Consider the following 26,328-nt stretch of genomic DNA (forward strand, 5'->3'; position numbering starts at 1 on the left):
AAATCAGATAACATATTTGGGATCCAGGACTATGCAAAAAGTTCTTGGACTTGACACCAAAAGCAAAAATCCATAAAGAAAAATTCATTTGGGCTTAAAAACTTTTTTTTTTCCTGAGAAAGATTCTCTTCCAGAAGCCGAAAGGACATGCTACAGAGTGGGAGAAAGTATTTGTCAACTATATATCTGACAAAGGACTAACAGTCTAGAGTATATAAAGAACTCTCAAAACTCAGCAGGAAAAAACCCCAAGGAATCCAATTAGAAAATGGGCAAAAGACATGAAAAGACATTTCATCAGAAAGGATATATGGATGGTAAATGAGCACATGAAAAGATGTTTAGCATCATTAGCAATTAGGGAAATGCAAATTAAAACCACAATGAGCTATTACTACACACTTACCACAATGGCTAACATAAAAAAATAGTGACAACAAATGCTGGCGAGGATGTGGAAAAATTGAATCACTCTTACGTTACTGGTGGAAATATAAAATGGTATGGCCACTCTAAAAAACAGTTTGGTATTTCCTTAAAAAACCAAACACATCACAACCTTGTGAATGCACTAAAAACCACTGAACTATATGCTTTAAAAAGGTGCAGTTTCTGTATTTGAATTATATGTAAAAAGAAAAAAAAAGATCAGATAAACCTGAGCTAATGTGCAGCCCAAATTATCACCCCACAGAATGGAAGCTAAAAAATGGTTCTTATTTTAAAAAACAAACAAACAAAAAACCTACCTAAATATGCAATGACCACAAACCCAGCAGTTGCACTCCTGGACATTTATAGCAGAGAAATAAGGATTTATGTTCACAGAAAAACCTGTAAACACGTGTTTACAGGAGCTTTACTCATTATAGCCCCAAGCAGAAAACCCAGATATCCTTCAACAGGTGAATGCTTTAACAAAGTGTGGTATAGCCATGCCATGAAATATTACTCAGCAAGAAAGAGAAAGAAACCATTGATGCTATGCAAGAACCTGGATGAGTCCCCAGAGAATTATGCCAAGTGAGAAAAGGTCACTACACATTGTATGACTCATATATATGACATTCTTGAAATGACAAAATTATGGACATAGAGAACAGATTAACAGCAGCCCAGAGCTAAGGAGAGGGCAGAAGGTAGATGTGGCTATAGAAAGATATGAAGATCCTGTGGTGACAAAATGTTTCCTATCTTGACTGCATCAGTGTCGATTCCCTGGCCGTGATACTGTTCTTATAGTTTTGCAAGATGTCCCCAGAGGGGGAAACTGAGTAAAGGCTACAACGGGATCTCTCTGTATTATCTCTTACAACCACATGTGAAGCAGCCAATGATCTCAAAATAAAAAGTTTAAACAAGCCCCCCAAAATGTATGCATTTCCTTCTATTTTGTGCTCCTCTGCAGGGTGAGGAAATGCTCCCTCGCTGAGCTCCTCGCAAGGGGGTGGGAGACTCTCATCCATCTCCTGCAGCCGCCTACCCCAGGGAGAGCCGTCCAGCCTCATTAGCAGAGCAGGCGAAGTGCAATTTGAGTGACAGCCCCGGCACATATGGAAACCATTACCTCATTTCGCGACTTGTAACGAGGTAGTGAGGCTCCCCTTCTACAAGGCTGAGTTCCGTGGTCCCATCAGAAAGCCTATGTAAAGGTCAGGTCGGAGTCACGGGGCCATTAGGAACAGATAAATTAGCAGGGCACCTGGCTGACCCCGCGCGGCCTTGGTGAAATGCCATGCGGGGGGCTGAAAAGCCCCCGGCGTGCGGCAGTGAGCGAGGAGTAGTTTAGGCTCCGTGCGTTTCCTGATGGGGCATCTGGGAAAGGACAAGGCAAAAGAACTCGGGGGTGATGCACCACGCTGGCCAGGAAGAGGCAGCTTTCCGGGCATCGAGTTCTGCGAAAGTTCTATTTCTACCCACTGGCCCGTGCCATCTCTCTGCTCAAAAGCATACACTAAATGCAAGACCCTGGCTTCCTCTCAAGCCCAATCCCCTGCTCTGCTTCCCCCTGCCGCCGCCACGTGGCCTTTCTTGTTTCTTGCCATTGCTGGAACACTACCAATTTCCCACATCAGGGTCTTTGCTCTTGGCGGTCTCTCTGTCTGGGATGTTCTTCCCACGGTAGCTCTCTCCTTCAGAGCAGCCTCCCTCAGAGCAGCTTGCTGTAAAACTTCCCTGCCTCCTCACTCCCTACCCCTAAACCTTGCTTTATTTTTCTTCATCTCCCTTTTCACTCCAGAGTTTGTGTTTACTTTCAGTGCCCCCCAGAAGGTATGTTCTCGGAGGGTCGGTTCTATCCATGTCTTTCGTTCACAGAAACCAGTGCCCAGCACAAGGAAGATGCTCAAGGATTGTTTTTGGAAGGACTGGAGCGATGAAGAGATGAAGAATAAATGCAGGTGGGCCAAAGTACAAAAGCGAAGGCAAAGATGAAAAGGGCCAGGCCCCAAGGCTCTCTGGTCTTTCTCCTTCCAAAGGCCGTGCAGGCACGTCACCGTCCTGGGGGAGGGGAGGAGCTGACGTGACCAGCCAGGAGCTCGTCACAAGGAGCTTCTCTGTAAAGAAGAGCGTTTCCAGGGCCACAGGACTACCAAGTCGACATTCTCATTCTGCCAAAGAAGGGTCAACACTTCTCAGACAGACACAGACTGGCTAAGAGTTACTTGCTTGTACAATGGAAACGGTGCATTTCAGTGCAGGTCCAAAGTTCACCCTCCTGTGAAGTCTGAAAACAATGGCCTCATTTAAGGGTGTTAAATTAGTGAAACAAGGAGGCCCTTAGACTAATGTGATTTTAATGCCATGGTGGCCTACATAGGCAAACCAAAGTCTGAGCTTGTAAATACCTCACAGTTATGAAATTGAAACCTAAGGACAACCAATCACAAACCCAACTAGGCTTTAGGTGATAGCCCATCCAGAATTTCCTTCATTTGCAGCGCCTTTTCTCTATGAAACTCTCTCCCTGAGCTCCTTCCTGTTGGTGGAGCGCTCCTAAAACCACGTCTGGTCTGTTGCTTCTGATTCAAATTGATTTTTGCTCAAATAGACTCAATTTTTAATATGCCTCAGTTTATCTTTTAACAAGGGGCAAGTGGCGAAGGAGGGAAGACACGCACTTGGGAGGGTGGAAAGAATAAATAAAGAATAAAAAGGCAATGACGATTTTTAAAGGGCTTGATGCTTATAGATAATAGCTGGAAATAGCACAGGGAGCTGGGAAGAAGCAGAGGAAAATTTAGGGCAGGTGTTGAGGACAGTTTTTGAACAATGAAGCCCTACTGGGTGAGAGTATAGTTAGCAGCTTTATCACATAAAAGACTGAAAATCGGCTGTGACTTGACAGAGCATCTAATATATGAAGGGAGAGACATGGGGGTGATGACTTAACAGTATTTTAATCAATTAAATTCCTTGAATGTGAACTTGCGTTTATATGTAAAATGACACAAGTTTGCCTATTTGAGCTGAAGAAGATTTGGGTCAAGTTTGAAACCATTGAGACTGTTCATGAATGTTAGTTTCTTTTTAAAATAGCAAACTTTCTAGAAAGCCCATTAAGCTGCAAATTAATGACAGTAAAAGTAACTGTCCCCATACTTTGCTCCTCCTCTCCTAGGACCCTTCCTAGGACACAGTGTCTGGGACTGGGCAATAAACATCTGACTTTACAAATTCAGGTAAGAATCCAAACAAACAATTCAAAGTTGGCCCCAGGGTCCCCCTGACTCAATTGTCAAAGTAAGGAAAGGTAAGCTTCACTACCGATTAACCTCCTAAACACTAATTAAAGATAATGAGGGATCAAGGTACCTGGCACAGTCTGACCTCTGTGTCCTCCCAGAATTCACAAGAGTCTGATGGTCCGTGTGAGACTCGCAGAGAGGAAAAGGATAAAGTGGAAGCAGGTGCCTGCATCATACGGTCTCCTTGGGAAAAACGCACGGCCCCATCGATGGGGAATACAATAAACTCTCTTTATGAGAATTACATAGAGCAGAATGTGCAGATCTTAGCTGAGGGTATTTGTTGATAGGACTTCAGATCATGAGTGAGTCACTAAGTTTGGACCAGCCCTTGGAGAGAGCTAGAGGCCTTCAACAAATTATCTTTTAAACGAGAACACTTGATTCATGTTTTTGAGGGGCTTAAAGTCCATTCTGGAACAAGGTGGGGTGTGTGTAAGTAACACTTTATATAAAGGGGTGAATGAACTCACGATCGTGCATAATCTGGAGTCCAGCCATGCCACCACCAATATTTGGAAGTATTCTCCTCTGCCTTCTTCTACCTCATCCCACGTGGAGCAGTGTAATATTATCAATTAAGTCCTAAGTAGAGCCAGACAAAGCCATTGGAAAAAGTAATCTGTGTGTATCTGAGCTTCCTTCTCTTTTCCAGTGAACCTGTTATAACTAGGATGTAACACAGGGCCTAGCCCTTCCTACCTGTGTGTGGCTGCCATTCTCATCACTTGTGAGTCAGTGCCTTTTCCCAGCTCCGCATGCAGGCGCTGGGGTCCAGTGTCTTCATTCTCATGGCAGAGATGACAAATGAGTCATGGGACACTGAGGGACTGGCGGCCAACACAGCGCCCTGAGGCTGACAGGCACACTGAGTTAGCCAGGGCTGGACACACAGGAGGTTCAGCTGAGCTCTCCTCAGTCACTAACCTGAGTCAGGTCCCCATTAACTAGGTGGGTTGCTTTGGAGTTGGAGCTAAAATCTCATTTTCCAGAATCTTGTATGTATACTTACAATTCTGTTTCCTGGGGCCAAGTAGCTGGGCTAAGTACCTGAAAGTGTCTCTTAAAAAATGTCTGCTTCATCCAAAAAAAAAAAAAAAAAATTAACCCACATTCTTCAGCAGAAAGTGACTGTAAACAGTGGGTTTTCAAATCAGCAATTTCAAGAGAACAAGTGTGCAATAATTGTTCAAGGGAGGCCACACCTGCTGGAAAATTCTATGTGCAACAAGCAGGAACCATACCACAGCTGCCTTTTAAAAGTTGTGTGTTGATTGTTAAGGTAAACAGAAAAGGAAAATTAACATTCAGTTATCTGGTGTCCTTTGAAGGCTGTCCAGATTGAGAACCTGACCTGGGCTACAGAGGGCTGGCAAATGTGACCCCCAACTCTACTTGGCTGGTGGCCACGGATGGTCTTGGCAACTCATCGAGTCCTCCCTGGGTCTCCTCTTTAAAGAAGCATCTTCAGGGTGAACATGGGGAGGGAGGCAACATGACACAGACTTTGCCAAGGTCTTCTTTCATTACTTCTAAAGCAGGATTTACTGAAAACTGATAAGCACATGGATAGACAAGGCTCAGGGGCTCTTCAGGGGGCTCTCCAGGGGTCAGGTCCTTGCCTTCTTCCAAGTAGAATAGCTGCTAAAGCTGCCTGGTATTTCTGGCAAACCATTTCTTTTCAAATTTCAAAATAAGGCAATTGTCCACATCATTGCTTGCTCATGTTTTCCAGGTTAGAGAAGAGCTCTCGTTGAAAAGGTTCACCCAGATCCCACACTGTGTGGCTGCTCTGACGGGTCTGGCCAGATTACCTTACTCTTGGTTCCTAGCAGTCTGTGGAAAGATTCATGGCAACGGATGTGGGGATAGCGTTAGAAAAGATGTGGTAGAAAATAAAACTACCTGGGGCACAGGACAGGGAAAACACATTTACCTTCTCTTTCCCAGTGGGAAAAAACCTTTGGATTATAAATTTCTTAAAGAATGAATTGGATGTTTGCAATGAATTATTCATATGTTATTACTTGGCCTCTCTCTGGGTCATCCATGAAAATTGTGAAATAGTGAATTAAAACCACAATTTATCTCGTGTTAGATGGTATACTTTCAGAATGGAGAAAGCGTACAGGACAATGCTAACATCTAAGAGAACGATGCATCTCTGCTCTGGAAGCGATGCAATTTTTCTGAGATGAAGAACAACAGTCTTCAGGAGGTTAGTGAATCCCCTAAAAATCAAACGCAAAATGGACACCGGGAGGGACGGAGCATCAGATGATCAGAGGCCTGATGTGGACATGTTACCGTTTCCACCAACATCCACCATGTGTTTCCTCCCCTGCTGAGGAGACACCTTGACAGAGTGACACCCTGCTACCCCAACATTCCTACGTGGACGGATTCTGCTAATCCAAACCTAAACCAAGCCTCCATGGCATTTCTCCAACTGCCAGGACTTGCACAGGATGGCCCCTTCCCCTTCCAGAAAAATAGAAACTTGTGAACTGCTGGTCATGGGCAAACTCTCCTTCCAATGGTTGTGAACACGGTTCATGTAGAGGTGACCTCCCTGGGATCATGATAGGGGCTGGAGCAGACTTCGTATCAGGTGTTGGAGCAAAGTGAAAAGGCAGAAAGACTCCGGGTCCTGGTGACATTCCTGGCCAGGGATCCATCAACCATGACTGCTCTCTAGCAGGAGGTTCAAATTATTGGATAAGCTGGGACCTCTCATGACCTGAAGCGTGGTTTGAATTGGAGCCTGTCTTATTTGCAACAGGAAGCAGCCTCTACGGATACAAGACTTCTTGTTCCAAAACAATTACGAGCCATTGGCCCAGGGACAGACTTTAAGGAACCAAGGGTGTATGCCCAGGAGAGCAACAGGGAGAGTAACCTGAGAGGGTATAGAGAGGACGACATGGGACTTGGCTATTTGTTCTTGGCCTTGTGGCCTCGAGGTATACCTTGCAGTTATTTGTTGAAGAACAGTTTTGGGATATAATTCATAACAGTAATCTAGGTTTTATCATCTTTTTCATTCTTATAACCAGCACATGTTACTTATAGCTGGTATGTTATAGGACAAATAAATCTATGTTATAGAAACAGCTGCCCATTAGGTCTTGTGTGAGAAACTGCATTCCCCACATCAGCAGTGCCAGGAAGTCCCCGGGGCTGGAGGTCAGCCCAATGGGATATTACCCTAAATTTGCATATTTGGTTGCTTGCTGCTTATCTCCCAGGCAGTTAGTAACCTACAATTTCCTTTTCTCCTCAAAAAGGATGTGAAACCACTGTAAGAATGCTTTCTTATAATGTAAATCATTCTAGAGCAGGGTATCAAATATGCACGTTCTGACACAGCCCTGGATGACAGAGGAATTCTGGGGACAGCTATGCCCCGTTTTCGCCTGGACAACTGTAGAGACCTTGGTGAAGAAAGGCCAAGTGGTTCTTTTTAATATTCTCTACTCGTGAGATCTCATTCGATAGCTATTTATAATTAGTGAGGCTTTTAATGGCTCCCTGTGGCTCACAGAATAAATCCCCAGCCTCATCACGGGTCATATGATTTGGTCCTTATCTAATTTGTCCAACCTAACATTTCACCACCATGCTGGACTCCCGGCCCGTCATACTGAACTTCTCATTGTGCTGGGAGAACTCTGCAGAGTTATTCCTACAGCCAGAATGCCCTTCCCCTGCTTCACTCCCTGTGAACAGATTCTACTTTGCACTGGGCTCCCCCCCGCCCATCATTCTCTTAAAGCACTTTGCACACTGTATTCCCATTCTCTATCTGCTCATCTGAAATCATCACTTTACTCTTTTCCTATTCATCACCTAGCATGATCTCTGGCAAAATGCAACGCTCAATACATGCTCTTGCCTGGATTAGCATCACCACAAAGGATGACAGCACTGGCATCTCTGAGTGAGTGAATACGTATGAGCAACCATGTGTGGAAAATTCTCAGAAACTCCACTTTCATCCAGGCTGACCCCTGAAGCTTAGGAAGAGAATGCACCAGGGATCTGTCAGAGAAATCTACTTTTATAACATGACCTTCAACAACAGGATATGCGGACTCACAGACATTTAAAAAAGTCATGATACTACTTGTCAGCAGGAGTTTTATACAAAATGTAAGAGTTTGGATATAAATGGGTAATGATTTATAGAAAAAAAAAGAGGGGCACTTGGGTGGCTCAGTCAGTTAAGCATCTGACTCTCGGTTTCAGCTCAGGTCATGATCTCCTGGGTCCTGGGATCAAGCCCTGTGTCAGGCTCCGTGCTCAGCGGGAGTCTGCTTGAAGATTCTCTCTCTCTCCCTCTCTGCTCCTCACCCCACTTGCTAGCACGCATGTGTGCACTCTCTCTAAGTCAAAATAAGTCTCTCTCACTAAAATAAACAAATCTTTAAAAAACGAAACAAAAAGAAGAAAAAAAAAGAAAGTAGCATCATGTCCTGTGCTGCTCACAGACGGGTGGACACAGTTTTGGGAGAACAAATGATAAACTTCACTATAAATTCAATGATCAGGTTTTTCTTTTGTTGTGACTTCATTTTCTTTTGCTGTTCTTGTAAATGGCAGGTGTTTCTTTGTTGTTGTAAGTGGTGGAAGCGGATGAGAAATGTGTGTGCGTGTGCACACACACACACAAACACATTATATACACACATCTCAGTTGTTAGAAAGGTGAAAATATTTGCTGCAGACACTAACATGAATAGCGGCACAGAAAATCAAGATGGATAAACAGAGGTACATCTCAGAGCCTGTACATTTCTAATGATGTCATAAGTTGGACGTGCTCCAACAGAGCTATAAAAGAACAAAAGTCAGAAAACACGAAATCTATGCATGGTTTAAGTATAAGCTGCTGTGTTCAAGAAAGAAATTAATGCAAGGAATCCAGCAGTGACAGAACAATGAAGTAAACTTGATGGAATGATGTGGTTATGTCCTTTGAGAATACTACATAAAAAGAAAGAAGAAGAAAAAGTCGCCTAAAGGAACAATAAGAACAGAGCATCTAAAGTACATAAATGAGGATGTCTGCTGGGCCTAATGGAAGAAATCCCCTGAAGATCCTCAAGAAAGCTCTTTATCTGGAATCAGAAGGTGCATTTTTCCCAGAGACATTCCTCACAAAACAGCACAAATACAAATCAAGTGTATTTTCATTTCCCGATACTGAAGAAACTAAAGGGAGAACTTTGAGGGAGAGCAGCAATGGGGTCTTCAGCCAGTTGACCTAGGACTGCACAGTTTGTGGGTATAAAGAAACAGAGGCCAGAATGGAATAGAAACACGTGGCTGCAGCATTTCTCTGGGTGATCCAACAAGAAGCTCCCTGGGCTTCTACTCTGAAAAGTCACCGTGTCTCCAGTGCTCCAGCACCCAGAGTATCTGTAGATGGCTGGCCAAAGAATACAACCAATTTGTCCAGCAACATGGTGGCAACCAGGCTTGCTCGCGATCCAGCCCCATGCCTCTTTGCTCTCCCTGAGTACCTCAGTGTCTTTGATCTTCTGCAGCCGGTGAAAGACCCTGCCTGAATGGAGAGCATGCACAAGGCTTTGTCTCCAGTCTGTGGCAACTTGGATATTTCTTCAGTTTTCAATAGATGTGTGAGCGTGGCAGAAAGATGACAGCATGGACAATGATCCTGAAGTTGCACGTGACAAAAGTGCTGTCAGCAAGTTCCTGTCCTTAGCTCTTTTCAGAAAAGCAAATGCTTTCTGAACAGGTAGGACAGAGTCAGGATGACAAAAGGTCTGGGTGACATACCAACGCTTTAATAAACAAAACAACTATCATTCTAGAAATACATGGAATATCTAAAATTTTTCCCATCTGAAATCTTGACTGTTTGTGATGAACTGGAAAAAAGAAATCTATGGCAGAGTTGGAAATTTTTTATTCCATCATTGATGGAAAGTTCTATTTACCCATAAATTTAAAGAGCGCATGTAAAACTCCTAAGTTATACTTTCAAATTTAAATGCCAAAAATTATTTATTTTATATTCCTTAAATTAGATGGTAAGTGATATTAAAATAACTATACGTGGGGCGCCTGGGTGGCTCCGTCGTTAAGCGTCTGCCTTTGGCTCAGGTCATGATCCCAGGGTCCTGGGATAGAGCCCCGCATCGGGCTCCCTGCTCCGCGGGAAGCCTGCTTCTCCCTCTCCCACTCCCCCTGCTTGTGTTCCCTCTCTTATTGTGTCTCTCTCTGTCAAAGAAATAAATAAAATCTTAAAAAAAAAAATAACTACACGTGTTTTACTTTCTCTGAAGTGTATATTCTTACCAAAGTCTTCAAATTTTTTGATGAATGTATGCATCTGGATATTGTGACTAAATTGAAATACAGGGATAGTGTATGCTTTTAAGGTTACAGCACTGTTTACTAGTTTTCAACCACTAGTCTTCAAAGATTTTACTTATTTATTTATTTGAGAGACAGCGAGTGAGTGAGCGAGGGGAGGAGCAGAGGGAGAGGGACAAGCAGATTCCTCGCTGAGAGCAGAGCCCAACACGTGGCAAGATCCCAGGACCCTGAGATCATGACCTGAGCTGAAATCAAGAGTCAGACGCTTAATGACTGAGCCACCCAGGCACCTCCATGAAACACTATTAATATGGCAACTGATCTTTGTAAATCAGGGCTTTTCTCAATACAGCAAAAAGAAAACAGAACAAATTTGGATAAGACATCTGTCCTCCATAACACTTATTTCAAATTTCTGTCATTTAAAAAATCATCTCACTGTTACTACTAATTGGCTTTAAAACAAGTGTGTTAATTTTAACCGTTATAATAAATTCATACGAAAAAATACTTTCTTTTTTACTCTTTTTTGTACTTTCACTTATATATATATATATATTTACTTAACTTTTGAAGAATGGGATTCTATGGCTTTCAATTGGCATGGCAATCACATATTTTACAATATTGGGTCATGCATTTCTCTTGCTTAAGCCCTTTCCATGGCTCCTGGTGCCTGAAATCCTGACCCCCATCCTTACTGCAAATTTTCACGTGAGCTGGCCCCTCGGGTGACTTTGCCCTGTACTTCGTAGACACCAGCCAGACCACCAGCTCTTCCGGCCATCTGTGATGCATCTTCCCCAGATCTTGGTTGGGTTGGCTATGTGTTTTATTTAGGTCTCTAAGTGACATTTTGAGAGGCTTTCCTGACATGCAATCCCATTCATTCCCCCATGACAAACCTCTGTTCCATGTTCCTCACAGTGGTCATCACTGATTCTCTTGTTTATTCGCTGTTTGTTCGCTGTCTGTTACCCTCACTGGAATGTGAGCTTGAACACGGTGGGGACCTGTCTGTTTCATCCTATGCCACACCCTGGCCTGGCACGTCCTCGGTTTTCAACGAATATCTGTTGCATGATGAGTAAATGACTTGTCCCGTATTAAGCCAAACACTGATTCTATTTGCTACGAAGCCAACATGTTTACTCATTAGCAAGTGTGAATTCCCAATTACCACCACCTAAGGTGCCTTGAGCCAATCCTAATTGCTAGGGCAAGAGAATAAACACTGAATAACCATATTATCACTGCCTTGTTAGAAAGGGAAGACGTAATTGCGACTCACTGAATGGCTAAACCACCAACGCTCTAAGTAGCCATTCCCGCGTCCTGGCCTACAGAGGGATTTACTCTTTTGTGCACTAGAGAGACACATTCATTTTCTTCTGCTCTTATTAGTACAGAAATCCCTCCAAAAGTTCAACAAATCTATTACTAAACACAGCAGTTCCCATTACAATGATCATCTCTGAGCAATAATTTTTACAAAGTCTCCGAGTTCTCGATTACAAGGTCAATGATGTCATATTCACCTGTGGCCAAATGGCCCTTAACTGGCTTTCCAGGTGCCAGGCACAGAGATGGCACCCACTGCGCCTTACCACAAAGACCACACCTGGCACCTGGGTGTGTGTATGTTCAGAGTAGCGCTGGGTACAAAAACACACCAAAAATAAACAAAAAATGTCCAACACTGCCTCTCAAGTTTTTTTCCTCTAAAAGTCTAACACATCCAGGGGATTCAGTAATTCTCTTAAATGCACTACAGAAGCAACTTCACAGCTGTACTTTTGGGGTGCTAGAAGGTCTACACTGCTTTCCTCAGCCTCCCTAAGGATTTAGGAACGGCCCATTGAGAAATGAGCAGAGGAATCTGGCGGTTCCTGGATTATGTTTAAATTGTAACTCGATTTCAGAATGGATGTTCCTGGTCATCCATTTTCTGCTCGCTGGAATGCTTTACCATCACAGTTGGAGGGAGGGAGGAAAAGGGAGTCACTGTGAAAAGCAGACACTCACTGATAATGAAGTAGAAAAGCGATTAGCCAAGATCTTCTCAAAACCTCCTGTTGGAATGTGAAATATTGCTATTTAAATGATAAGACCTAAACTGTGAAAAAAATTATTTAAAAATTTACGTCTGCATGTTTCTATTGCTGGTCAAATGGGTTAAATAAAACTGACTTTCAAAAAAAAGGGATTAGAATATTTCATACTGCTTAACAAGGCATACGATAAGCCATCAGCACCAGTTACTGACATTAACCTCTCAAGTAAAAATGATTTTTGAAAAGGGGCCTTGTTGGCAAACAGAGAAAGCTGACATTGAACTAACCTAAGCCCTGATGGGAAAAAATAAATTTACTCAAGTCATCCCGGAAACAGAGGCTAAGGACGCGTTACCAGCACACCGAGGCCTGACACTAACCTGCCTCACGCCCATTGGCTCACCTCCCCGCAACACAGGTCAGACCACTGTTTCTTCATCCTCTTCCAGAGATTGCATAAAGATTCTGCAATCCTTTCATTACAGCAACGGCCAGTGGCTCCGCTCCTGGAAAGTCTAGCACAGCTAACGAGCCACTTAAAGGGGAACAAGAAGTCCTTTGCTTGCTCCATCCGTAACAAATGACAAAAGGTATTTAAGTTTTCTTCAATTATTAAACACCCGTCCATAACAACAACAACAACAACAATCCCAAAGGCACTCAGGATTTACCATCCGTAAAATAACAGAGAACCAATTATTTTCCGTTGACACAGGAGGCTTAGGCATTAGGTAAATGCTAATTAGGTGTTTTACTTCCTTAGGAGTTGATTTTCCTCATCCTCTCTCTTTCCTTTGCCCAGGATGCAAACAGTCACCAGAAATCCCCATTTGGGTAATCCAGTGAGCCTTTCTGTAATTTCCTGCACCTTTTTTACTCCCTTTGTTCTACTAATGCATTTCCTCACCTGTTCTGAGTATTTGTCAGCAAGGTGGCAGGTCTCCCTGGGCTTGCGTGGGGGTGCGGTGGACTCTCCCACGGTTCTACGAACCTCTCCCTGTGGTCTCAACCGCCACGGGTGCCGTCTTAGGTCTTGCCCTGGGTTCTTCCCTACACAGGATTAAATCCACTCAATTAGTTTCTTTCATAGACCATCCTAGTCTCCATTAAGGTGATTCTGGCTGGAAATCATCTTCCTCAATAAGGCTTTTCTTTTCTGAATCCTATCAAAGCAGCTGAGTGCCTTTGTGAACTCCTTTGTTTGTATTTGCTCTGAAGTTGACAGACTGTTTGGTTTCCGTATTCCTGTAGGGGAAGGCAGAGTCTCTATGTTCTCTTTACATTTAGGGATGCATAAGGCACGAACGTGCAACTATTATTTTCCAGTTTCCTTGGCGTTTTGCAAAGGGAAGTTATCAAACTGGCAGATTTTGACCTTTTCCCGAAGCTTCCAGTCAGATTCCTGCTCTCAGGAAGCCAGCTCTCCTGGTCTCTCTGGGGGCTCCACTGCTTTCCACACAAGCCAACTGAGACACAATTGGAAATGGAAGCACTTGGGTAGCTCTCAATACCCTGGCTTTGTGGAAGGAAGCCTGGAGTCAAAGAGGAGGGTCTGGCCTCTGACTTTGCTTGGGTGGTGCTGGGGGGAGGGGGTGACCCCACCTCCTTGAGGCTGAGCCCCCTTTTCTGCATAGGAGCACACTCATTCACAGCATGTGGTGATAATCATTTCGAGACAAAGAAAATGGGGCATAACTCCTGTTAAGCCCATGGCATTAAAAACAAGGAAGAGAGGGGGTGGAGGGTGGGGGGCACTTCTCGGGATTAAAAGAAACATAAAAACACAGCAACCAAAGGTTACACGTGGCCCTTGCCTCGATCCTCATGCAAACCTAATAAATCCCTAAAAAGAGAGGGTTGGTAGGACTCAGAAAATCTGTTTATGGACCGGGTATCAACTAATACCAAGGAATTATTAATTTTTTTTATGTGATAACAGGCATTGCAGTTACGCTGTTTATATGTAATAGCATAAACCAGTGTAACATGTATTAACAGATAATACATGTTAAAATGTACGATGCGATATTTAGAGCTACATCCTTAAGTGTGTGAGGGTGAAATGTAAGGTCAGATATTTGCTTTATATGCTTCAGCGAAACCCAGACGTGGCCAAAAAGGAGCTAGATGAAGCGGTTGCGGCAAAATCTTGGTAAGCGTTAAAAAATTTGGGCGGCGAGGATATGGGAGTTCTTTGTACTAAGTTGCCCTACTGTTGTGTATGCTGAATATCTGAATAACGGACAAAAGTTTCAAAATGAATACATTAAAGGCAGCCCAGGCTGACCGTGTCCTAGTGGCGAGAAGTCAGACAACTTCACGTCAGAGAGTGTGTCCTCAGGACTACAGGTCCCTCCAGGACAAGGGTCTGCCTCAACTGTCCCCGAGGACCCAGACCTCGACCCAGTACCGACACTGTTGTCTAAAAAGAGCCAAGAGACAAGGGCCAAGGGGCAGCACCAGCCGCAGAAAAGCATGACCCAGCCCAGAAAAGCCTGGGAGGGCAAAGGGAGGTGGAAGGCCAAAAGAGGGAGAGGAGGCGGAAATCACTGTGTGGCCCCAGTCTGCACTTGGCTAGACAGCTGATGGGAAAGGTTCTAGACCAGGGAGCCGCGGGAGGAGGGCTGTGTGGAGGGTGGAGGGAGGCAGGAAGGCACCACTGCAGGGAGACCAGTCAGGGGGACTGCGCGGCAGAGAAGCCACTGACCCCGGGAACGGTGCTGGCCCCGGGGGCTGCAAAGGTGGCCAATTTCGGAGTCCTGGCGCCCTGCTGCGTGCGGCAGCAAACGGGGGACAGGATGATGCTGAGAGAGGGTGAGGTACTGCAGCACTTTGTCACTGATGGGGGCGGGGTCCTCAGGGGGAGACGGCCAGCTCGGGCAGAGACGTGCTGCGCACAGTCTGGATGTGGGACGCAGCCTGGCTGGGAACACGCTCTTCTTTGCAGCGTAGAGTCAGTGGAAGCAGAAATCCAAGGCTGACTTGGGCAGCTGACAGGATTGTGAACTCTCCCCCACGCCCCTGACCCCAGACTCACTGTGGCTTCCTCCCGCTGCTCTGGTGTGTCTAGGGCTTGGCAGGGTCCGTGCCCTTCCCCCCAGTCAGGGGCGCATACCCTGATGACGCAAACTGGAGAGTGTGCTGGACTCACGCTCTGAGAGCTCTGGGAAAACCCACATGCGTTAAAACGGCCAGTGAAACTTGGTATTCAGCTTCTATGTTAGGGAACAACATGCTGTCAACACTTGCCCAACGTCTCCATATGCTATAGATTTAACATGTGTTATTTCCCTTAAACATCCAAGTCACGTGATGGTGAGAAAGCTGAAGGTCAGAGACGTAAATAACCCAGCCAAGGTCACACAGCTCAGTGAGTGGCAGGGCTTAGAGCCCCACTCAGGTCCGTCTGTCTCTACACTTGGTGCGCCTTCCTCTGCTTCATGACACAGTGATGGAAAAAATGCAGCTGGAAGTGAAATAAATCCTAACCAGGTGTTGGGAGCAGACATTTGCCACCTGGCCTGGAGAGGTCTGCTAAAATGATGCCATAATTTCCTAGCCTTTTAGCTAATAAAAAACTAATAGACACTTTAGGGAGGAAAAGTGTGGGGAGGGGAAACAAAGGGAAGACAGAGACGTGCTGCCAATAACCAAAACTAGGAGGAAAAACTATTCCTCCTGAAATGATTTAAAGTCTATATTGGGGAAATAGTATACAATCAAGCCAGTGTATCTCCTATTTTGAGGCTTGCTTGCACTCATCTTTGACTCAGCAGTTACACAATTTTGACTTGGGAGGTGTGACACCACCAAAGAGCTTTTAAACATTATTTTAAAGACCAAAGGATCTCTCCTTAAAGCTCAAAGCATAGTGGCTATTTTTTGAGTTGAGTACTCACCTCAAAATGTATTGGGGAGTTTTTGTTTTTTAATATGATTGGTTTTTAAAAGAGCACCCAGGTGAGTGTTGCCTGGAGTGGACGAATAATCTTTGGTGTGTCTGAAAATGGTGCTGATGCGTTTCAGGCTCTGGCCTCTATGTTCCACTGATAACACTCCATTAGGATTCCGAGATGGCTGGCTTGGAGCCGTGCCCCGCCTATCTGCACAAGGGAGCCTTGATGACATGGGCGCCGTGTGAGCCCAGGCTGTGGCACCCGGACACAGACCAAACCACATTTCCCTCCGGAATCCCCAGGAGGCGGACAGGCCGTCTAGATTACCCTGTGTGTGCCGGCTTGGCCCCGGGGTCACAGAGCCCATGTATCAGCATTCACGAGGACATAAAACCAAATAAGAGATTCAGTGATCGCTCACCATAAGGCAAAGACCAGTCAGCCGGCTACCTTTACCAAGGGCACAGAGTAAATTATACTGCAGGGAAGCACTTAAGTGAAAGAGAATCCCACCGCCTTGCTGGGGAAAGCCAAGGGTAGCAACCAGAACTCCTTGACCTTGAAACTGGAGAAAATCAGCCCAGGGTCTACCCTACTTGCCCGCCCCCGGCAACTGTGATGAACAGAAAGAAGTTCTAAAACAAAACAAGGGTCTCCTTGTGGTTTATTCAGATTAAGTATAACTGGAAAACTAGATGTTTTCATCAAATATATTCACCTTGCTTCTTGACTGCTGTAATACCCAGAACATCCGAACACCCTCTTACCTTGAACCAAGGAAGAAAAAACAATTTAAGGGGAAAAAATTTAGTTTGCCACCCATCCATGACATCTTAGGCATTTTTAAAAATTATATTTGTAAAGGTAAATGACCACCGGTAGGTTTTCTTCCACCAGAGGAAAAAAAAAATTGCATGAATTACATTTTAGGAATAAAGAGGGAGAGGAAGAAAATATTACCAAAACATTGAAAGAAAGAATTCTTCCCTTTAGCTCATTTTTTTAGACACCCGCAAAGTACTGACATGCGTGACAGATTCTATTCCACACACAGAACAGTAGGGATATCTCTTGGTCAAGATTTTGGGGAAGATGGTTTGGGGAAAGGTACTCTGAACAATACAAATACTAACAAGTGTCTAGTGTTTGTGAGGTACACAACCAACCTATCAAGAAAAAATGTGTCATCAGGAAGAGACAAAATAAAAGACAAAATAAAAACATTTCTGTTAGCCACCTGAAGCATTTTATTTCCCTGTACTTTCTAGATATCTCATTTGCAGATCTCGTCTTTTTTCTTTATCAGCTTGTTTTCTCTAAGTCATGAGCACAGGCTTAATTATGCATAAATGACACACGTTCATTTTGGAAGACAAGTTTTACTAACACAAAAGTGCAGGAGCATGCTAATGAAATTTTCATGTTTACCAAAATAATGTAAGAGTTTGGGGCTTCGACAAGATCAATAAAATGGTAAGTTGAAGTGTTTTATTGAATGGATAAAGGGCGTAGAGGGACACTTAGAATTTCTAGCTACCGTTTCAAAATTGTAATTGTAAATTTGGCACGAAAGGGCTTTTTTTTAGATTAATGCATAAAATTTTTGTTCTTTTTCTTAGGAGTACATTCCTGAGAAAAACTGCCTGAACATTTGCCAGTGACTTGGACCCAGGTTTTATGACTTGGCAGAGTGTCCTGAAGGGGCCTTTAGGAAGGCTTTCAGCATTGAGCCGCGTAGCTGTCCTGTGGTTAGGGATGTTGAGGACACCTGGCGAACAGAGGCCCTGGAAGGCAGGATGGGTGGGAGGACCAGCTTCCAGCCTACTCATCTTTGCATGGGTAGGCGATGCTGACATCCCACACGTCTGTCCATCTGTGACTCTGTTAGCTCTATTCCGAAGCCATGACTTAAAAGACCCCCTCATGACAGGGCCGCCTGCATCTCTCTGAGCATCTCTCTGTGGCTACTCCCTGCGTGAGCTGACGCAATGGGCACGGATAATGCAGGTTCACCCTCCCTTCCTCACCACCAACTCACTGAGCTTTTGCAGTTCCAGTCGGTCAACAAATATTTACAGAGCTTTCACTGTGTGCCAGCCTAACAGCTAAAGAGAGATGCACAAGCCCACAGAAATATTCAGTGGGGGTGGGGAATAAGGAGCAGGGAGGTGTGAGAAGAGAGAAGTACTCAGGCTCCCTCAACGAGGGTGTCTCTAAATCCTTACAAGGAAGAACGCAGCTCAAGAAACCTCCGTCCCTCTCCCCCACCCCATCCCTGGGCTTACCCTCCCCCACCCCTCACCAGCACCAGGGGTGCACAGGAATCCAGGCAGGTGTGAAAGAAGCAAACAAAGGTGATAAACGAACAGTTGTGAGGCCAAGCAGGACAAAATCAGAGCAGCCGGTCGCCACTATCTAGTTTGCAAAGGGACCACCCAGAAAATCTGGAGCAATTAGGAGCGAGAAAAAAAAAATGGTGGTGGTGGTGGCTGGGCGCTTGAGGACGAGGGGAGGAGGGGATCACACAAGTGGGGCAGGACACTGGGACTGGAGGAGACCGAGTCACGGGGTGGGGGGGGCACACACACATTCATGTGCCATCAGTACAACTATGAAGTTGCAACATTTACAAAGCGATCAGAAAACAGATTTTAAAATGCAGAGGGAAGGAATCCACATTTAAATTCTAATTATCTTCTGATACTCACCGGAACATTGAAAAGTGAATTTTGAACAGGATATGTGAGTTTTAAAAATTCCATTCTTTTTATCAACATTAAGGAGGGCTCATACCCCCTCCGGCCAAACTGAAGACCAGCAGCTGACACTCTGCATTCCGGCCACGGGTCAGGCAATACGCCGTGCTGTGCTCATCGTTTCATGAGCCCAAGACCCCCTCCCCCCACATGTTAGTCTTCTCACTGTATGAAATAGCTTGTCCAAGGTCACATGGCTAAGCAGTAACTGAGCCAGAATTCAAACACAGGCTCCAGATTCCTTTCGGGGATTGCACTACGGCACACGATCCCACCAGTGCCTCTCTACAGGCTGCTCCCTCTGCTGGAAACATACACTCATCATTTCCATCTACTCACCCCCTCTAAGCCCTCTTTTCCATCCTCTCTCCCACGTGAAGCCCTTCATCTCTCAAGCCAGATGGCCTCCCGGCTTGCTGCCTCCTCTGAATGCCTCCACGCTACCCACCCCATGTCCAGCCCCGTTTTAACCTCCGGGGCCAGAACCAGACCCTGACCCACATCAGATCAAACACAGTAAAGCACATTCTTATACCATGCGAGGGGCAAGGTTTTCCTGTCCAATGTTGGAGAAGAGTTTTAGAATTTGGCTTTGAAATTCTCATTTTACTTAGAAGTTACCCATGATCTCTCAGCAGTTACTGTGTGTATGTAAGCATTCTTGAGATCTAAGAGGCCTTGGGAGTTGTTTTCAAAGATGCTAAAACTCGGTGTGCTTAATAAGCCTAGCAGTTACTAAGACTGATCTGCATTTTGTAGAGTTTTAAGCCTTTATGAATTTCAATTTGCAGAGGCTTCTCCCTATTTTTAGAGCCTATGAACACTTTTTTTCCTCAGGTCTCAGAATTTTGTAAGTCCTTGAAAATCTAGTAGGTGCTAAGCACTGTGCCTAAAGAATCTAACGAATAGCGCAGGCCTTAGCCAAGAGCTGCCCTGTGTAATGGTTATATATAGCTCTGCTTCAAGCCTCGCCGCTGTCCCCACACACTCGTGGCTTTCAGCTTATTGAAGACAGTGATTTTTGTCTTGTTGACAGATTATTCTTTAGAGTGACGAGCACAGCTGCCACGTAATGGATGCTAATGGACTCACTTGTTAAAAAATGTCATAAACAAACACAAAAACCACAGCTTCAACTACGTACTCTACCACCCCTTTCCTAAAACATCTGCAGTTATTTAAAGTTATATTCCTAATGCTTCTCAAAATTTGGATTCTCTTTCCCTAAGAAAAATGCTTTGTCTTCATTGCTTTGGATGATGGTATGAATAAACAGAATACAAACAAGACACATAGTAGGAATCTCTAAAAGTATTCAACTTGTAGATTTCTGTTTCCCTGGTAGTTAGCTACATATTTCCTTCGAAGCATTTATAGGAGAGTTGTACTCATAATTTTCCAGACATGCCATGTGTCTAAGACAGAAATGCTAAACTGTTCTTGGGTCCAGGTAGACTTTCTTTGGTAGTATATGGGCTTCAACTAAATGCAATCTAATAACATTATAACAAAAATGATTAATCAAAAGCTTTTCACATGCCCAACTTTTAGGGATGGGGAAGAGGCGGCTGAGGTTCTACCACAAATAAGGGGAGGGAATGACAGCATTTGTTTCTGTGAACTAGCCTGTACGTCACATGATCGTCTTCACAACACCAGCAGAAAATCATGACTCATGAAAAGGAAAACAAAAAGGCCCAGGTATACTTGCTGTGAACCGTAACAAGATTTACATGAATAACAGGCGTTATTTGGCGCGCAAATCTTCATGGTAGATACTCATCCTTTAGTATAATAATTGGCCCTGATATCAAAAGGCCTAGCTTTTAAATACTCTCTGGCAAAATAACCAAAACAGAACTTTTCCACATCAGGATAGTGTTGCTACTATTTCCTACATGGAAATAGTATGGGTTGTTTTACCTGGATCCAATAAAAACCCCAGCTTTACCCGGGGACAGGCCAGGTTTCACGCGGCCACTGAGAAAATGTAATTTAAATCTCCCTATGACAGTATTCTTAGAGAATAACCAAAATGCTTAGAACTGAGCAGTTCATGCTCGCATGGAAAACCGAGAAGAGAAAAAGAAAGCCAGGAAGGAAAGGTAGGGAGAAGGGCCAGGAGGACTGGTGCTCCCCACACACTCTGCCGGAGCTGGCCCACCTCTTTCCATTACTGTCCCGAAGCATCGCCTTCCCCATCACTCTGGACTTCATCTCCAGCTCCTGCACCTCCTCCAGCAACGTTTTTTTGCAGGTATGCTTGGCCCTGTGTCACAAGGAAAAGACAAAAACACATGACACATGAACCTTACACAGCTATAGAGGCCAGTCGCTCCCTTTGGGGCCATATCTCGATGCCCTTTGAGGCCGAGGCTGTGGGCTTTGGACATCACGGAACACTCACTGTCCCTGTGTATGGCCAGGGTTCCACTTTCATAACTTGGGAAGCATCCCAAGTCTTGTAGAACACACTTGAACCATGAACCTCCAAAGTGACCCCACATCCCCCATAGAACACCGCTTGTTGCCGAAAGCCTGGGGATCTGGCTGAGGACCCGCGCCATTCAGACCAAAGACCGGGGTTCACGGATATTCATGGGTCTATCTCTAAAGCTTCTCACCGCAGGACCTAAGAACCCAGAAGACGCTTTAAATCCTTACCTAGTGGATGTATGCTGGTCCCCAGGCCCTGGCCCCTACTGTAATCCCAGAGCCCCGAGTGAGCAGTTTGTTCTCTTTTTTAGCGTGGAAAGAGCCACTATCAGAGCAGGAATGGGAATTATAATGCTGGAGTTCATGCTCTTCAAGCCAAACCCTGCACCTAAAATTTAGGGTCAACACAAATATCCAGGCACAGCTTCTCCACCCTTCTCTTGCAGAGACTTACCATTAGGGCCCATATTCATGGGCCCGCACGGAGTAAAACAACTGAGGGAGTAACAAAAACAAGCTGGCCTCTCCACCACAGCCGAAACCTCAGCCTGGTCCTGTCACTCCCCTTGAACTGTAGGAAGAGCTGCCTGCACCCTTTTTCTGGTTAACGAAAAATACCTTACAACGTTCAAATAAGCGGCTGAGCTAGGATCTTCCTAAAATTGAGGCTACACACAGAGCTACTGGTTGGAAAGGATCCAGTTGAAGAAAGGCAGTTGGCTAGACATGGGTATGAAATGGGAAAAGAAAAACTCAAGAAGAAAAAAAGGCTCCGAACTTAGCAATACAGGGCCGTTTTCCTTATTATGAAAAGCTTTTCATTTCTTTCAGTGTAAACAGACGTGAAGATCCTGCTAAGGACAAGGACTCCAAGACAGAATACGAACAAATGCGGAGCATCTCTGCAAGGAAGTGAGAACAGTGTAGCAGGAACATTCGTGAGCGGTTTCAGGGCAATCACGTACTCCCGCCCACCCTCCACCTTCAAGGGAAGAAAGTCTGTTAAGATAATACCCAGTCATCCCCTAACACTCCAAGTTAATCTATAATGGAGTATTAGTCCTAAGACACTGTATATGTGGCTGCCATTCCTTTCCCCCAAAGTAAACACGAGAACTTAGCCGCACAGGTTTTAACACATAATACCTTAATTACATCAAGCCGAGTCTGGGGACTCAGTAGTGATAACATACCGCAGTTCAAAGCAGAGGCCGTGGAATTTTAATTTAAACAAGAAATGAGAAAACATTTAACGTTTTGCTGGAGACAGTCAAAAAGAATGTTAAAATTTACACTGTTCTGTATTATCGAATATGTTGGGCTCCCAACTTTCATTTTCATCTCATGGGCTCATGGGGCTGGAATGGTAACAAGACAACCGAGGGGCAAGCCCCACTCCAGCAGGATTCACCCCGGATATACAGGCCCCAGGAGAACACGTGTGCCTGCCCTGAGGATGAGTGTGTACTCTGTTTCAGACCCTCCTCCCTCTACCACTGTCCTCCCCTCCTTCCTCTCTCTTCCTCCCCACACAGAGCAAGCAGAGCTCACTAACCTCTGGAACAGCCCTTGGACTTCTCTTCTGGGCTGGGTGACAGGGGCATCATCGAGAAGCAGACGAGGAACAGGAAGGCTGGCCAGTGGGTGCAGGGCACTGGAAAGCTATACCTTAGCCCAGGGGAGAAAGAATCTGGCCCACTGCATTGAAACTGCTGGTTTGGGCTCATACATAGAATCACCTCAGAAGGAAAGGATCTGAGGATGCTGATGCCCCCAGGCACTGTGCATGTTCTCAGTGGACGAAATTCATCTGTATTCAAGAGTTACTCAGCAATTTCTTAGTATTTCCACTAGGCTAGCTCCCGTGAGCTAGCCTGGGGACTTGACCACTATTTGAGAATGCTGGGTAGCAACGCTGGGGATGATTCTGTGAGTCTTTCTGCTTGTGGCACTGAGGTAGAAGCAACGTTAGCAATGCAAAACTGCTTTCTCAACAGCCTTTACCTAATAAAGCCTTAATTAGATAAATGATTCCCCCTGCCCATCAAAGTCCACCTGTGAAAAGCCAGTCTTTAAGCATTAGCCACTGGCATGTAATTTAGGTCTCACCAGGAGCTGGGGTTTGGCTTGCTCTCAGTCACAGCTGTGATAGAGTGAACCCCATGATCCATGAGTGGCTTATCCCCAGTGGTCCGGGGCTGCTCCATCTAACCCCGCATCAAGAAACCAGATGATTGCAGAAGAGGCAACGTGGGGTTGCTTAGCCACTGTCAGAGTGCGAGAGTCATCTGTGAGCCCCCAGGGATAGCTGTGGGTAACTCCAGGTTATGAGGAACTTTTAAAATAAATAGATTGGCTTAGATTTTCTTTTTTTTTTTTTTTTTCTGGAAACTTTTTTCCTCCACTCTTTCTTTTGCATGGAAAAGTAGCAAGTCAGAAGGATACATTAAATTCTAAATGTGAATGAAAATGTAAATACAATGTGCTTCACGTGAGCTTAGTTCAGGTAGAAAGTTTTTTTTTTTTAAAAATCAAGACTCATTTGTATACAGAAATTTCTTATTACCTTTTATTTCCATTTAACTGCCTATCTGGGATTATAATAAGGAAATGAAGTCATTCTGGAATTGCTGAACGTATTGTGTGCTGACTGGTAAAGTATAAGAGATACAGTTAGATAAAAGGAGACTGGTTCCTGTGTTCAGTGGCCTTGAGCTTTATATTATTTTTATAAAGCAACTAATGGATTTCTCCTCAATGAGAATAAGTACATAGCAGCTTACCTAAGAATGCTGTCATGGGCAAACATTTTGGAAGTGTGTATGCTAAAGGATATTAAAATAGTTCTGGGCAATTTAAATTTCATGCTCCTAATAAAAATACTCATTAGCCAGGTATCACATATAATCAATCAATTATTTTAGTAAAAGATGTGTTAGTTTGGTCCCTCATGAAAATTATGGTTAACAGGATAACAGAGTAGGTACTTTATGGCGTCCAAATCTGACTTAAGATAGTCTAGTAATGGATCTTCAAGCAGAAAGCTAACAGACTTCATGGAAAAAATGACTAAATTACCTCACGCTGAGTTTCTTTTTTCTTTTTTTTTTTCCTGACTCCGAACAGTCTAGGTCCTAAAATGGCAGAGAGGGACTGGGCAAAGTAAGGGGTGGGGGGAAGTGCAGAAAGAGAGCAGTTCACTTTGCTAAGCGCTCCTAGCAACACACATGGAAAGGTGGGCCTGCATTCTGCTGGGATTTAAAGCTCTTTCAAAATAGAGTCAACCACTAAAATTCAAAACAAAACAAGAGATCTGTAAGATTGGCCCAAGGCAAGATGAGAGAATGCAACCGCCCTGCAAACATTGCCCCACGTCCCTGTAACGGCACAGGCTCCTCGGGGACCCGGGATTCCGGTTCACTTCACTCAAAACTCTCCTTGGAAGTCCAAGGAGAGCCATAGCACATCATGTTTCAATAAAGAGTTGACAGCTGGACCCAAATGAAGGGTGGCTGTGGACAATCAGGGCTCACGTTTTTGTCCAGTGTGCAGGAAGGGAAAACAGAACACATTCTGGGAGGTAGACGCTCAGAAGGAGAAATCACAGTCCCGTACGGTGGCCTCACTGGAGGTGAGCAACGCATAGTCTGCTTCCACTTCCTGGAGAAACCTCTAATTTACTGGATCCAACAACATCTATTTCAGGCGGGGAGTATAACGTAAGATAAAACCCGAGCCCCGTGATCTCAGGGAAAATTCCCAAATAAGCTTGCCAAATGCTTGTCTTTGAGGAGAGAGGTGACTGTAGTTTAGACGTTAAATGTGTATTACAAATTGAGCATGTACTTTGGGCAAATACTGCCAGGGGAGGGGCGGGCAGAGCCAATATACACCATTCTCCCTGGCTTCCCCGAATAAAACCGGACAAAAGTACATTTCTGTAAGTGCCTCTGGACTTCAGTAGGAGCCTTTCTGGCTCAGCCCAAAGCTGAGGTGCTGTCTGCTCCTGGGAAGGGCTGTTTTCTGGGCCTGTCCCGGGCAGGAGGCAGCAGGCACGACAATGCCCAGGGTCTGCCTGTGCTGGTCCCCCGACCAGCGCCTCCTTCGTAGTGCATGGGCCCTCCTCCTACCTGGCTGGCAAGCTTCTCGGAAACAAGGGACTTTTACTTTTTCCATATGGTGGAGCTGGAGGCAGTGCCCTTTGATTTATCCTTGCTAAAATGTAAATGGTGCTAATTTTATAGTGCCGGGGGAGACCAAACACAAGTCCTGTTTGAAGGAGTAATTTGCTTCATTGGTGACTGGTAACTTTTACTTGGAATGGATTGGAAAAGGTCCAGAAGACTGACGAGGAGGTAGAGACACTGTAATCGGCAACCACTTTTTGAAATAGTGGAAAGATACTTCTGCTAAAGTCTCACTCGGCAAACACAGACTCGGCAAAATTTTTTTTTTTTTTCCATGACGTTAATCAAGATAGTTGAATTAAAATAGGCTGAGATTAATTTATAATCACATTCCTATTCTCAGTCACTATAAATTGTAAAGTGATCTGATGTAGCCAGTATCATGTTGTATTTACCTAAAACTAACCTGTCATGTAAAATTGAAGAGATTTAGAAGGTAATAGAGCGTGCCACAACTGGGCTATGTGCTGTAAGAACAAATAATAGAACTAGCATTTTGTTTCAGCGCATTTATTAGATTAAGAAAACATCTTTCCTGGCTATAATAATTTCATTTCCAAGGATTCTAATTCAGCTATTTATAGAATACAGGTTTAGCAGATAAAAGGGAAGTAGTGGAAATCAAGGCATTTAACAGAGTTATTTAATTTTTAGTAATAGTTGCAAAACTTAGTGAAGAGAAAAAAAACACCCAAAATATGTGCTATACAATTCTCTCTCTTCCTCTCTCTCTGCATTAGGCATCACCGGTTGTCAAGATAATGCCAAAATGAAGACTTCTTCAAAAGACATCCTTAACTGTCAGGCAAGAACAATTCTCCTTGAATGTGGGAGGAAGGGGAGATAAAAATGAAATCTGATGTCTTCTCCTGGAAGGTATGGATTAAAGTCTCAATTCTCTACCTCAG

The 26,328-nt window shown here is 44.5% G+C and overlaps 1 protein-coding gene across 1 annotated transcript in view; it reads right to left on the reverse strand.

Annotated features, from left to right (window-relative positions):
- The window catches only part of LOC110570256 (phospholipid-transporting ATPase IB), a 599,207-nt gene that overhangs the window by 20,487 nt on the left and 552,392 nt on the right, over positions 1-26,328 (reverse strand). The window contains exon 35 of the mRNA XM_021678237.1: positions 20,962-21,066. Within this exon, the coding sequence (XP_021533912.1) occupies positions 20,962-21,066 (105 nt within the window). The remainder of the gene's footprint in view (positions 1-20,961; positions 21,067-26,328) is intronic.

The sequence above is a fragment of the Neomonachus schauinslandi genome, chromosome 3 (genome assembly GCF_002201575.2).
Source record: "Neomonachus schauinslandi chromosome 3, ASM220157v2, whole genome shotgun sequence".
In the NCBI taxonomy this organism is placed as follows: domain Eukaryota; kingdom Metazoa; phylum Chordata; class Mammalia; order Carnivora; family Phocidae; genus Neomonachus; species Neomonachus schauinslandi.